This window comes from Spermophilus citellus (genome assembly GCF_964194105.1).
Source record: "Spermophilus citellus genome assembly, chromosome: 19".
NCBI lineage: Eukaryota > Metazoa > Chordata > Mammalia > Rodentia > Sciuridae > Spermophilus > Spermophilus citellus.
In genome coordinates this window covers 22,236,389-22,250,930 of record NC_138201.1, presented here as the reverse complement: position 1 = coordinate 22,250,930, position 14,542 = coordinate 22,236,389, and the positions used below count along the sequence as shown (strand labels likewise).

Genomic DNA, 14,542 nt, shown 5'->3' with positions numbered 1-14,542 from the left:
CACACGAGGCAGCAAACCTATCTGCTCTCAATCTAGTAGGAGGTAGAACTGAGGAAGTAACCCAATCTCCAAATTGAGGAAGTAACCCAATCTCCAAAAATAAATCAACTCCCAAAACTACAAGAAGCACCATCAGGAAATTGATGTGAGCATGAACCCCCCCCCCCTTATGTAGATCAGGGTGGTTCAATGCAAATATGTGTTTAGTTCAGAATGTTTGTTAAGGTGTGAATGATGACAGGTGGTCTAAGGCCAAGGGGGGAAGGTTCTTTAGGGCCTAACACCCAGTTCACATTCCAAAGAGGCTTGGAACTTTAGACTGAAGACACCCTGTGTCCAGGGCACTGCAGCTTCTCAGAAGGTAGTGATGTTGGGGCTGGGTGGTGGCTCAGCGGCAGAGCACCTGCCTACCACGTGTGAGGTACTGGGTTTGATTCTCAGCACTGCATGTAAATAAATTTAATTGCAGGAAAAAAAAATTCACTTTGCCACTGGGGAGGGGGGGGGGGAAATCATACATAGAATTGCTTGAGCCTGTCCTTGCTCACCGAATTTGCCAGAATTTCAGAAAAGGCAGCCCCCCAAGGACAATGAAAGGCATCCTATGCAAGACAGGGGATGGGACCCAAAACAGTGGGGTAAAGACAGAGCTGCACAGGACACTGCCTCAAATACTGAGAAAATTCAGAGATCAGCAAACCTAAGATGCTCAGTGGACAGAGTCGGACACAGAAGCAGAGCAGGGGACAAAGCCCTGTTCAGGTAGCAGGAATGAGCTCTGCCTTTAACCAGGTTCTGGGAAACTCTCCCAGGTGCAGGTCGACCAGATCACCCCTGTTACTGTGACCTCCATCCTGTGAGCGGACCCTGCTGATCCCATCACCGGGTGTATGGGCTCTGGCATTTACCTGCAATCTCTGGGGTTCAGAAGCACTCCAGGTTTGGATTCTGTGACTTCCTCTTTCCAAGATTGCACCATGTAAATCTCCAGGGCTTTGCCTCTGTGAATCCTACTCTATCCTCTGCCCAGTGGTGCACACCTGTCATCCCAGCCGCTCGGGAGGCTGAGGCAGGAGGATCGTGAGACCAAGCCAGCCTCAGCCATGGTGAGGCCCTAAGCAACTCAGCGAGGCCCTGTCTCTCAATAAAGTACAAAATACGGCTGGGGATGGGGCTCAGGGCTCAAGAGCCCCTGAGTTCAATCCCTGGTACCAAAAAATGGAAAAACTAAAAAATCCTACTACTGTCATTTTGAGTCACTGTGTGTCCCATGTTCGAAGGTCAGATCTGGAGTGGGAGATGTTTTTAGTTCACATTTCTAATCAAGTGCTTATAGTGCAGAATACTCAAAGTACTGTCCATATATTTGGGGGAGGGTGGGGAACACGTCCCAACAGAGTACAACACGGATGAGAAGTTTCAAAAAAGATTTCACAGAGGAAGACACATTCAAATAACAAATAAATATGTAAATGAATACACATGTGAGTATGGAGCTATACTGTTTAAGGAAGGTAAAATCCAAGCCAGCAGAGACTGCTGTATACTCACCAGGAAGGGAAAAAAAAATCTGTGTCTCAGACAGACAGACAGACACACACACACACACACACACACACACAAGAAGACTAATGGCCACCAAGATGTGAGTGGTGGGGATAGCTAGGCCTGGGATGGCTAGCTCAAAGGCAGAGCCACTCCGGGGCATGGCATGGTGCTACCTATCCAGGCTCATTTCATGGACTACGAATTCCTCCCCGAGACAGAGTGGGAGAGACGCTATGGGGTCTCTACCTGCACCACCACTGCCGCCTGACCACTGCGAAAGACCCCCCCAGTGCAGCGCAGGGCCCTTCTGTCTGGACACTGGAGCCAGAGTCCACACCAGACCCGACCTGGCCCCAGGACCACCTCAGACAAGGCCAGGAGGCCCCGGTCCATCAGTGCCAAGGACCTGGGTGAGAAGTGAAGGGTCAGGCGAGCTGGGCAGGAGGGGACAAGGAGTGTGGGGAGGGGCTGAGGAGGAAGACCTGTGAGGGCCAGGGGGTGAGCAGAGGGACACAGAGGAAGAGAAGAAGGTCACCCAGCAGGCAGGAGACAGAATCTGGGTACCAGCAGGAGCACCCTTCCCACGAGCTTAGGGTGCGCCTAAGGTGTGTCCAGGTGACTGCGGGTGACTTTGACCACCCAAGGCTGCAAGAAAGGGGATCTGTCTAAAGCTGAAGTTCAAAAGGGAGACAGACAGACTTCAGTCAGTGCACCCCGAAAATAAGGAAGAATTTCTCAGCGAATCGTGCATCTGAATTGTTTGCAAAAAGTCTATTTTATAAAAATAAGAGTCTAGGAAGCCCTCAGCCAAAGAGCCAAGTTAGCAAATATTGAAAATGACCAGAAAGAATCACCAGGGTCACATGAAATGGAAAGAGCCCTGGGAAATGTGACAGGTAAGAAGGACATCAATAACACACCACAGAATGGCACATATAGGCATGTCTACACGTGTCTCCCTTGATGGAAACACACTCTAGAAAATTCACTCTAGGATGACTCTGCCATTTTCCAAACATCTAGGTGTCATGACAAGAATCCAGATGGCACAGACTGCCACCCGCCCAGGCCACTGGCTTCGGGCACTGTGTCTGCAAAGCCCACCTCTGACGGAAACACCACGAGGCCACACACGACTGCTCTTGTCATTCATGACAATCCGTGTCGCCCTCATCATGAAACAGGCTGCAGTGGAACTCAGGACAAACCTCTCAGGAAGTCTCCTGCCATTGAGACAATGACAAGTCATCAAGAATGCACAAGTCACAATGGCTAGATTGTGCAACCAACCCAGATGCCCATCTGTAGATGGATGGATGGGTAAACTGTGGTATATGTACACAGTGGAATATTACTCAGCACTGAAAGAGAATAAAATCATGGCACTTGCAGGTATATGGATGGAGTTGGAGAATATCATGCTAAGTGAAGTAAGCCAATCCCAAAAACACAAAGGCCAAATGTTTTCTCTGATATGTGGAAGCTGATCCATAATGGGAATGGGGGAGCATGGGAGGAATGGAGGGATTTTAGATGGGGCAAAGGAAAGGGAGGGGGAGGGAGGGGACGGGGGGGGGGGGTAGGAAAGATTGTGGAATGAGATGGACATCATTACCACAAGTACGTGTATCAAGACCCAAATGGTGTGACTCTACTTTGTGTACAAACAGAGACATGAAAAATTGGGCTCTATCTGTGTGCTAAGAACTGAACCGCATTCTGCTGTCATATAGAATAATTAGAATAAATAAATAAATTTTTTTAAAAAAAGAATCGGTTAATTATAACAGAAACTCTGTCTTCAAGAATTGAAGAGACCAGCCACTTTGTCCTTTAGACACCGAGCCAGTATTTCAATTACGCTTTGGGATAACTCTACTGGAATTTTTCATCGTTCCACCACACAGACATGATCTGGGTTTGGTTTTTGTTGTTACTTTGCCAACTGTTTTGGAAATATAACTGTACAAAATGAAAATCATAAAATGTTCATAAAACAAGCATTAAAGGTGGAAAACAACCATAAAAACAAAGAGGACCATTTCCCCCAAGTTGATCTAGAGTAAGACCCCATCAAAATTGCAGAATACTTTACTTTTAATCGAAACGGAGACCAAAGCAATAAGTTCTAAAATTCTGCTGGCCAGTTAAACAGATATGAAATTAGCCATGAACTCTGATCCTAAGAGAAAAAGCCTCAGCTCTCATTACCTTGGCACTAGTCCATGTTATAAAACTATAGCACTGCAGTAATTTAAAGATCAAGGAAATCTCAACACAGCAGATTCTACAGATACAGCCATATGTATCTACAAGTCATTTTTACACCTTTATTTTTTTGTATTTATATTTATGTGGCGCTGAGGATGGGATCCCAGTGCCTGACACGTGCCAGGTAAGTGCTCTGCCCCAGAGCCCCAGCCCCAGCCCCTAGATCATTGCAATAAAAGGGTCCACACATGGGGCCGGGGTTGGGGGTCAGTGGTAGAGCGCTCACCTAGCATGCACGAGGCACTGGGTTCGAATCCTCGGCACCGCATAAACGTAAAATAAAGATATTGTGTCCATTTAGACCTAAAAAATAAATATTAAAAAAAAGGTTCACACAAATACAACCATATCAAGAAAAGCAATGGGTACATGTGAACGATATAACCCGACATCAAGGCAGGTATTAGACATGGAGGAGGTGCAGATCACTGGCAGAGCTTAAGTGCAGACGATGTGAGGGACTAGGGTCATACCCCAGCACCCCCAAAAGCACATATTAAGAGGGAAGGTTCTGGGGGCTGTGTACTTGAGCAATGTGCCACACAACTGGGACAATATACCCCAAATCCAGTGCCACCCAGTGGAGAGGAGGACTGATTGCAATCATGAACAGAGCATATCTTATGCTAAATTTCGGGGAAAAGTGGTGTTTTTCTGTGGCCATGAAAGACCCATGGACTTGATTCCCCAGGACCGGTGCAGAGGAGGAGTGAAATCTCAGGGGACCCAGTTCCTCCCTGGAAGGGATTTGCCAACATAGTCTTCTGTCCTGCCAGTACCAAAAAGCTAACAGGGGACACACCGCCCACCCTGGCAGCCCCGGTGGGAGTTCCACGCTGCCTGAGCCCTCTCTCCCAGCTGACCCCAGCAATAGCTCCAGACCTAACCAGTTCTTCCCACAGGAACTTGCTCAGGCACTGAGAGTTAAAGTTAAGGACCTTCGCTTTTTTCTATCCAATGCACTACATCCTAAACCTGGACGTTTGGAGAGTAATTGCAATGTGCATGTGCAAATCTCTCTGGATCACAAAGGAGGGGCTTCACATGGATGTCTGAGTATTTCCCTGGGCTACAATCCACACCAGGAGTGGAGCAGAAGGGGTCAAAACCATAGCTCCCTGTTTCTTTCTAGAATAGGCTCACACCACCTCCTTGCAGTGAACACAGGCAGCCTGGGTTCTAACCAATTGCATCAGGAATTCAGTCACCAGCCAAGTAGGACAGCTTCTGCAGCCTGAGCCCAGCTGTGGGGAAGGCTCCTATGGAACAGGTGAAAGAACTAGTCCTCCAACGACGTGGATATGGAGCAAGAGACCCGCTCAGAGGGGGCTAGAATATAAATTTTAATAACAGCCATTTTTAAAATAGCCTGAGAGCTCTTTGAAAGCTAACACACTCCCTGAACTTAGACTGTTCTACAACAGGAGAGGACCGAGGGGGACACTCACTGAACACTGCAAGAGACCTCAGATGGGCCAGGTGTGGGATCCTCATGTCAGGCTGTTCTGAAACACAGGACCAGGGAAATATCACAGAGGGCATGAGACCCTTGGGACATGCAGTCCACTAGGGGGACTCTCAGCCCAAAGACATTCTGACAAGGTGTCCGGCCTGGGACAGGCAAAGAAATGACACCCACACACACATTTTTTGCAAAGATCCAGTGATTCTCCTGTACCTTTCTCTCATGTGCAATGCTCATCTACAGAAAGCCAATATTTTGCTTTTTATTTTTCTATAGTATTGGGGACTTCACACAGGGTCGTGTTAAATCTGAGCTCTATCCCCAGCCCTTGTTTTAAAATTTTGAGCCAGGTCTTTTTTTAACTTTTTTTGAGGGGCTCAGTGTTCTCCCTGTAGATCTCCCAGCACCTGCACAGCAGAGCAAAGCAGGTCCACGGAACAGAAAAGAGGGCCCTAGAGATGGATCCCAACGCTAGCAGGCTCCAGAGACAAAAGCCACATCAGATGGCCAAAGCCTGTCCCTTGTCCCTGGACATGTGCTGGATCTGGCCTACGGAGTCCTGAGTGGACAGGGTTTATATCTGGACCCTCTCAGGCTGAGTCTAGTGAGTGTTGTGTTTGAGTGACAAGAGGTGACACCAAATGCTGGAAAGGATGAGGTCAGAAGGACACAGTCTTGTGGACACAGAGGGGCCACTGAGCTGGGAAGCAATCTCCTAGGGCAGCCATGTCCAGTAGTAATAAGGAGTGAGGCCCAGGGTCATCAAAATTTTTCTAGTATTCACATAAAAAATAAGTAGTGGAAAGTGATTTCAGTATCATAACCCAGAATAACCACCAGGGGAACAACCCAATTATGTGATCAATAAAATATCACTTTAAAAAAGTTAAGTATTGCTGGAACTGTCCCCTCAGAAGTGACACGTCAAGGCTCCCGATATCTCAGTTCGCAGAACCACATCCCAGATTTCAGGGCTGTGGTCCCTCCAACCTTGGGGAGAGGCAGGTCCCAACTGCTCCTTCCTATGCTGGAGGTGAGGGGTACAATTTTACCAGTATTTCTCCTCAGGGTCCACGGAACAGCAGAGACACTGACCTGGGTGGGAACAGGAAGCTCTAACCAGAAAGTTTCCAGAAGTTGGTTTTCCCCACCAAATGCTGGTCCCTTCCATTCCAGGTCTGAGACAGCAGGAAAAGAAGATGGCGGGGCCCATGTCTTCAGATCTACCCACAGCTCTGAGACCATCACTTAAATGCATTAAACTCCTCATTCTGTAATTTGGCCTTGGACCTAATGGCCAGTCTGTGACATTTCCTTCCTCCGTGACCAAAGCCCCTGCAATTACTAAGCAGGTATCCCCAGCTGTGGCGACACATGCCTGAAACCCCAGTGGTTCCGGGGGACACTGAGGCAGGACAAACACGAGTTCAAAGCCAGCCTCAGCCACAGCGAGGCCCTAAGCAACTTTAGCTGAGACCCTGTCTCCAAATAAAATACGAAAAAGGGCTGGGGGTGTTACTGAGTAGTTAAGCACCCCTGGGTTCATACCCTGATTCCCCCAAAATAAATCAATAACAAATAATAAAATGAACTGGGTTTAAATGGAAAGCCCAAATACCTCCACCACACCACATGACGCATACACCTTTTCTTATTATTTTAGGAGTTGGTTAGCAATACATATTCCAAACAGCAGGATTTCTATGTGTGTGCATATGTGGTACTGTGTATCACACATATATGTACAGTTTATGTATATATACTATGGTCTATATACACAGTGCATGTACTAAGCATATATAATACATGCTATATGTACACGTGCATATATACACATACGATAGTTCATATGTACTGTACATAATATACATGTACTATGCACACACATACATAAACACAGTACATGTGTATATACTATATATTATATACTACGTATATACACTATGAATTTATACTATGCATTATGTAGTATGTATTATGTACTATGCATTATATACTAATGTATTATGTACTATGTATTATCTACAATATATTTATACTATGCATTATATACTATGCATTACGTATTTATAAGTATTTATACTATGCATTATGTACTATGCATTATGTACTATGTATTATGTATATGTATCATGTACTATGTATTATGCACTATGCATTATGTACTATGCACTATGTACTATGTATTATGTACATGAATTATGTACTACGTATTATGTACTATGCATTATGTACTATGCATTATGTACTATGTATTATGTACATGTATTATGTACTATGCACTATGTACTATGCACTATGTACTATGAATTATGTACATGAATTATGTACTATGCATTATGTACATGCATTATGTACGATGCATTATGTACAATGCATTATGTACTATACATTATGTACTATGCACTATGTACTATGCACTATGTACTATGCAATATGTACTATGCACTATGTACTATGCACTATGTACTATGCACTATGTACATGAATTATGTACTATGCATTATGTACTATGCATTATGTACATGTATTATGTACATGTATTATGTACTATGTATTATGTACTATGCATTATGTACTATGCATTATGTACTATGCATTATGTACTATGCACTGTGTACTATGCACTGTGTACTATGCACTATGTACTATGCACTATGTACTATGCACTGTGTACTATGCACTATGTACTATGCACTATGTACTATGTATTATGTACATGTATTATGTACTATGCATTATGTACTATGCATTATGTACTATGCATTATGTACATGTATTACGTACTATGCACTATGTACTATGCACTATGTACTATGCACTATGTACTATGCATTATGTACATGTATTATGTACTATGTATTATGTACATGTATTACGTACTATGCACTATGTACTATGCACTATGTACTATGTAGTATGCATTATGTACATGTATTATGTACTATGTATTATGTACATGTATTACGTACTATGCACTATGTACTATGCACTATGTACTATGCACTATGTACTATGTATTATGTACATGTATTATGTACATGTATTATGTACTATGTACTATGTACTATGTATTATGTACTATGCATTATGTACTATGCATTATGTACTATGCACTATGTACTATGCATTATGTACTATGCATTACATACTATGTATTATATATATATTCCTTTCTGCCTCTAAAAGCAGAGAACTCTTGTTGGGGACACAGAGTAAAAGCAGGGCAAGGAGAATCACCCAGTTAGTTGCACCACCTTGAATCACCTAAGAACTGGAATCTGGAATTCAGACAAGGAGAACTTAACCTTTATATTTGTAAACATGGATGACATGGGGGGTGGGGGGCTGCAGAGTCAAGGTCAATTACAAGATCTTGAAAGAGAATCCGTTGAGTGGCAGTTGGTGCTTAAACAATGAGTATCTGCCTGGTGTCTCCAGCTGTGCCTTAGCTGGGGGCCACAGCAGACAGGTATTAGTGGGCTCCTGTGACAGCACTGTCCACCTGTGTCCTCCAAAACTATCCCCATTGCAGAGATGAGAGAACACAGGTGTCCTGACATCAAATGGCATCTCCTCAGCACACACAGAACCACCCCGAGACAGAACTCGGGGATTTTCAAAGATCCTCAGGGGCTGGTTTGCTCCTGGTATAGGGAGGTCAGTCTGGAGAAATAGTAGTTTCTCCCCCATATTGAAGACAGTGCCTAGAGAAGACAGCCCAGAAAAACTGTTAAAGGAACTCTTGAGAAACAGAGATCTCCAGGCAGACTCCTGACGGGGGCAAACACTTGGAGATTACAGAAAACATCACATCCCAGGCCCAGAGTCCGAGTCTGACCCCAGGAAGAAAATCATCTAAAGGGCTTACAAGATATTGAAAAAAAAAAAAAATAGGTAACTATTTGTAAAAATAAATATGAACTAGAATTCCACTTGAAATAACCTCCAAAAATAGAACAGACAAGAAACCTACAATACATAACCCAGGAGAAGAAAGAAAAGGGAAATATTTTTTTTTTAATCATCAAAAGTAAATCCATTTTTTTTTTCCCTGAACTCAAACCCCACCTGCCTCTTAGGATCTCTTTTCTAATCTTTGAAACCAGAAATCACAAAGGAAATGCAGGCCAGAAACAAACTGCCAATTTATACAGGAGACGTGGAAGTATTCAGTAATCATAAAAAAAAAAAAGAATTCAACCTCTTTAGAAATCAGAGAGATGTTACATGAAATCCCACCCTAGACAGAATTAGTATTGACAAAGATATGAAACAAATTTATTCTCGTAAACTCAAGAGGGAGATGAGGTGATTATTATGTGTCAGTGGAAACTATAGATGCTAATAAAGATCCATGATACTCCCCCACAGAAACAGAGACACACTGAAATTGCAGTGCATCTGACCACAATGACAAGTAGGAACACAGCAGGACCCATCCAGACCCGTGAAACCCAGGGCTGGTCCAAGAGAATGTGCCTTTGGAAGTGATGAATAATGATCTGTGGGGAGAGTGGTCAGTAGGGGCCAGCTATATTTTTGGTCACAATATATCCAGTTTAAAAAAATAGTATAAAACCACCATATTTAGGTCTTACATAGGTGCCATATGCATGTGGTGTTTCCCAAGGACACAGATTTAAAAAGATCATATGCACTTATGAGAAAATAAAATCACAAGAAGCACATAAAAGACTCAATGACACAGCTCACGTATAGATGATAAAACTCATCATTACAAAGATAATTTTTTTTAAAAAGTAACTTACAATATTTTGCCCTCAAAATAACTATGCCAGGCTGGAGTTGTGGCTAAGTGGTACAGTGCTCTGTCTGGCATGCGTGAGACCCTGGGTTCCATCCTCAGCACTGCACAGAGATAAATAAATAAATAAATAAAAGGTCCATTGACAACTAAAAAAAAATTAAAAAAAAAAAAAAACTATGTACATATATGACTACATCACAGTGATGTTTACCTCTAGGTGCATCTATAAAGCAGTAGTTTTTTTTTTTAATATTTTTTAGTTGTTGGTGGACCTTTATTTTATTTATTTGTATGTGGTGCTGAGAATCGAACCCAGTACCTCACACAAGCTAGGCAGGCGCACTACCACTGAGCCACCACCCCAGCCCCTAAAGCAGTAGTTTTAAAAACTCTAAATAAATAGAAGACAGAGGAAGATAGGAGGAGAGAGAAAAGAGATGTACTGCATGCTGAAGTGGAACAAACGATATTCCATGCTTATAGGATTCAACCAGAAAATGAGCCTGAATATTATGCATTACTATGATGCACTAATGAAAAAAAAATCAGTCTATTTTGAATGATTCATCCACCAAGTTAAATATATGTAAATTTAGCCAAGAAACCTTTCAATGGTAAGAGGAAAAAGAAGTCGTGATCATCCCCTGACACATATATATGATGAAACTTTCCTATTACAATAATCACAATATTAAACAAAAATCCATAGGTGAATCTTGGGCAGGTCCAAATGAGATCCCTGAATTGCAATATGCAATTGATGTCGATATGCATCAAACCATAACAAGGCCAATCGCTGCAACTTAGCTGCACTCTGTCTCTAAATAAAATTAAAAAAAAAAAAAAAAAAAAAAAAGAAGGTCCCAGGGATGTGGCTCAGGGATAAAGCACCCTCCAGCACCACCACCCCCCCAAAAAAAAGAAAGAAAACAAAGGAAGTAAAACTGAAAAGTGCCTCGCTTAGGACTCACCGAGGACCCTGTGCCCCACAGCTGCCCCCTCTTGCAGGAAAACCAGCGTTGGGAGGCGGCCCGCGGACGCTCTTCTCACCTGTCAATCACCCCAGCCCGGGAAGAGGCCGAGCAGCCGCGCTCACCTGCCTGAGGCTGCCCCAGGGGATGGGGAGGCCGCGAGGGGGTCTCCGCCACTGTCACGCTCCCCACCCGGCTGGCCAGGGGGGACTGAGAGGCGCTGTCCCCGAGGGGCTCAGGCCTGCGGCCGCAGAGACCCGCCCGGAGTCGGGGTCGGGTTCCCGCCACAGCCGGTCCCGCCGGACGGCCTCCCTCCCCAGCCTCCCCGTGCAGGCTCGAGGTGCCACTGCCCACTCACCATTTCCTGGTGCCCAGCAGCCAAACCTGCCCTGGGGAGCTTCGGCCTCTGCACGGCAGAGGCCACCCGGGGGTCCTGAGCGCACGGAGGGAAGCCCGGAGCCCAGCGGCAGGAATGGCGGACTCGGAGGAAGGCCCTGGGCCCAGCGCGCGGAAGCCCGCCCCCTGCTCGCTGGCTGCGCTCAGGATTGGACAGCGCTCAGCACGGGGGCTTCTGATTGGACAGGGCGTCCGTCAGTCATCGTTCTCCCCAGCCTGAGCCCAGCGAGGCTCCTTTTTGAGTGACAGGGGGGTGATATCCGCTCCAGGCAAGGAGGAGGCCGGAATGGCAGGGTTGGGCTGCAGCTTGCTTTTTTTTTTTTTTCCTTTTCTTTTTTCTTTTGAGGCCTGGGAATTGCACCCCAGAGCCTCAGGCTGCTGCTATTTTAAGTCACGATTTCCTCCCAGCAGGAGGATCGAGCCCAACCAGCAGGACATTGGCTTGAACCTTGCATATGTGGGTCCTTTCAATCTATGGATTCTATCCGTCTATAGGTTATTCATAAAATTTAAAAAGAAAATGAAAATTACTGTAAAAATTTTCATTTAACTATTCTGTTCTCTGGTCTTCTTGGGAGACACATTGAACTTTGAACTGGGAAGCAACCCTCTAAAGCAACAATGTCAGTAAAACTAATAATAATAATAATAATAATAATAATAATAATAATAATAAATGGCAACAATGTCCAATGGAAAACAATTCATAAGGCACAAGAGTAATTTAAAATTTTCTAGTAGAGCCCTGGGTTCGATCCTCAGCACCACATAAAAAATAAATACATAAAATAAAGGTATTGTGTCCATCTACAACTAAAAAAGAAATATTTTTTTTAAATAAGAAGAAAAATTTTAAAAAAAATAAGAAGAAACATAGCTGGTGATATATAGTTCAGTTGGTAGAGTGCTCGCCTGGGAGGCATGAGGCTCTGGGTTTGATCCCCAGCACCACACACACACACACACACACACACACACACACACACACAAACAGTTGAGGGCTGGGGTTGTGGCTCAGTGGTAGAGCACCCACCTCACATGCGTGAGGCCCTGGGTTCCATCCTCAGCACCACATAAAAAATAAATGAATATATATAGTGTCCAACTATAGCTAAAAAAAAAATAAAAAATTTTAAAAAAGAAGCAGTTGAAATTGATTTTAATAACATAACCCCATAGAGCCATAATATTACCTTTATGTGACTAAGTACTAGTAATGAAGTATTTGTTTGTTTGTTTTTTTAATGACACCCTCAAATCTGACTCTCTCTCCAGCATATCTGAACACAGCAGCCAAGTTCCAAATTTGAGAACTGGGGGTCCCCTTACATCCAAGATGTAAGCCTTGGTTTAACCCCTTTATGTGCTAGAGGGGAGGGATACAATTCCTTGCTCTTGGTTTCTCCCGGGGCCCAAAGAGCAGCAGAGACCTGAGTGACAGCAGGGAGCTGCAATCAGAAAAGGCTTTCCCACCTGGGGCTGGTCACAGGCTCTTTCTCATGGCAGACATGGCAGACATGGGCACCCAAAGGAAGATGGCTTCCCAGGGATCTGGGGACACATAGCCTGTTCTCTGTCCACAGCCTTGACTCTGCTGTTTAAATACACTAAAGACAAACTTCTTATTCGGCCCTTTGTAAAATCTGTTTCCTTCTGTGGACAAAGTCCCACAACTAATAAGCAGCTGGGGTTGGGATTCAGGATGAGCTGTCTCTGGTTGCAAAGCCAAAGCACCTCCGCCAGATCACAAGACGCTTGCAACATTCCTTACTCTCTTCCCACTTGCAAAGTGACAATTATTCAGAAAAGCAGGACTTGTGCGATGCATATATAAATGCAATCCAGTCCCCAATGGTATTGCCCCAACTCTGTGACCCTGATGAGCCTCAAACTTGCTTATGTATAAAAGTAGACGCTCCAGTGTGCTCAGGGATCAGACTTTGGGAATCATCCCTCTGGATCATGGCCACACTAATAAAGGGTAGGCTTCCAGATGTCAGTGACCTGACCCTCATTTCCCCCTGCATTGTCCCACCGGGGTTCCTCACAAATGCTTGGAGACCACAGGGTGCAAAAAAGCCCATCACAGACCCCAATTTGCATATGGTTCAGGGAAGAAGAAAAAAAAATCTAATTGGATGGAAATCAACTGAGGTGACGCAAGCTTGTCCGTTGGGGAAATTGGAAATAAAAAAATAAGAACAGAGTGATTTTATTTGCCACAAGGATAATTTTATTCCCTTCCTTGCCAACACCCAGGGGATCTTGGCTGCAGAGAAGCAGCTACAAACAGAGATCTCTTGTGATGACGGGACTTCAGCAGCCCTTCTGTGATATAATCCGACAGTAGCAATTAAAAGCTTATGTGTGTGTCCCTTCGGTCACTATTCCCTGGGAGTCTGTCTTCAGCAGGAGACTAGTTTATGTCACCAGCTGAATTGAGTCCCCTCCCTGAATCACATATGTTGATGATCCAGATACCCAGAGCCTCCGAATGTGACTCTATCTGAAGATGTGGTTCTTGAAGGCATGATGAATGTTAATCCAGTTAATTGGTGTGAAGTCCCATCCAATGAACTTTTTCTCTTTGGAAGTAGCAGCAATTAGAACCCAGAGAAGCCCAGGAAAAAAAAAAAGTCATTTGATGCAGCCCAGGAGGACACCCATACACTGTCCCTGACCCTTGGCTGAATAAAGGTCCAGATGGATCCCATCACCTTTCAACCGCACTGAAAGGGCTGACCTGCTGCAGGAAAAGACATTTCTTCCTAGAATGTTCTGCAGGCAGGTGAAGAAGACACAGCTCCTTGTCTAATGGGACTACAGAGACTTGTGGTGTGGCACAGTCTTAAAAAGCATGGGCTCGTTGTGCCTCTTTGTCTGTACGGCGCTCTCTTTTTGTGTCAAAATTTTCCTGGTAAGGATGTTAGCATTTAAGGGAATAGACATATTGGTCATTCAAGGGGTAAAGTTCTCAGACAGAGATTTGGGGAAGTCCCCAACGTGGGTATTTGTTCTGGTCTATTCTGGGCATCTCCAGTTCTTTCGTGGGGAGATCCTTCCCCAGACCAGAGATAAACCACGGTGGGTGGTGTGGGTTTCCTTGCTCTCTCCCTTCAA

The 14,542-nt window shown here is 44.5% G+C and overlaps 1 protein-coding gene across 1 annotated transcript in view; it reads right to left on the bottom strand.

Moving 5' to 3' along the window:
* Positions 1 to 11,514, bottom strand: part of LOC308638624 (zinc finger protein 519-like) — a gene marked incomplete at its 3' end in the record, with an annotated part of 28,179 nt that extends 16,665 nt beyond the window's left edge. The window contains exon 1 of the mRNA XM_081276244.1: positions 11,385 to 11,514. Coding sequence (XP_081132370.1) covers positions 11,385 to 11,387 — 3 coding nt within the window. The remainder of the gene's footprint in view (positions 1 to 11,384) is intronic.
* Between the last annotated feature and the right edge of the window lie 3,028 nt (positions 11,515 to 14,542).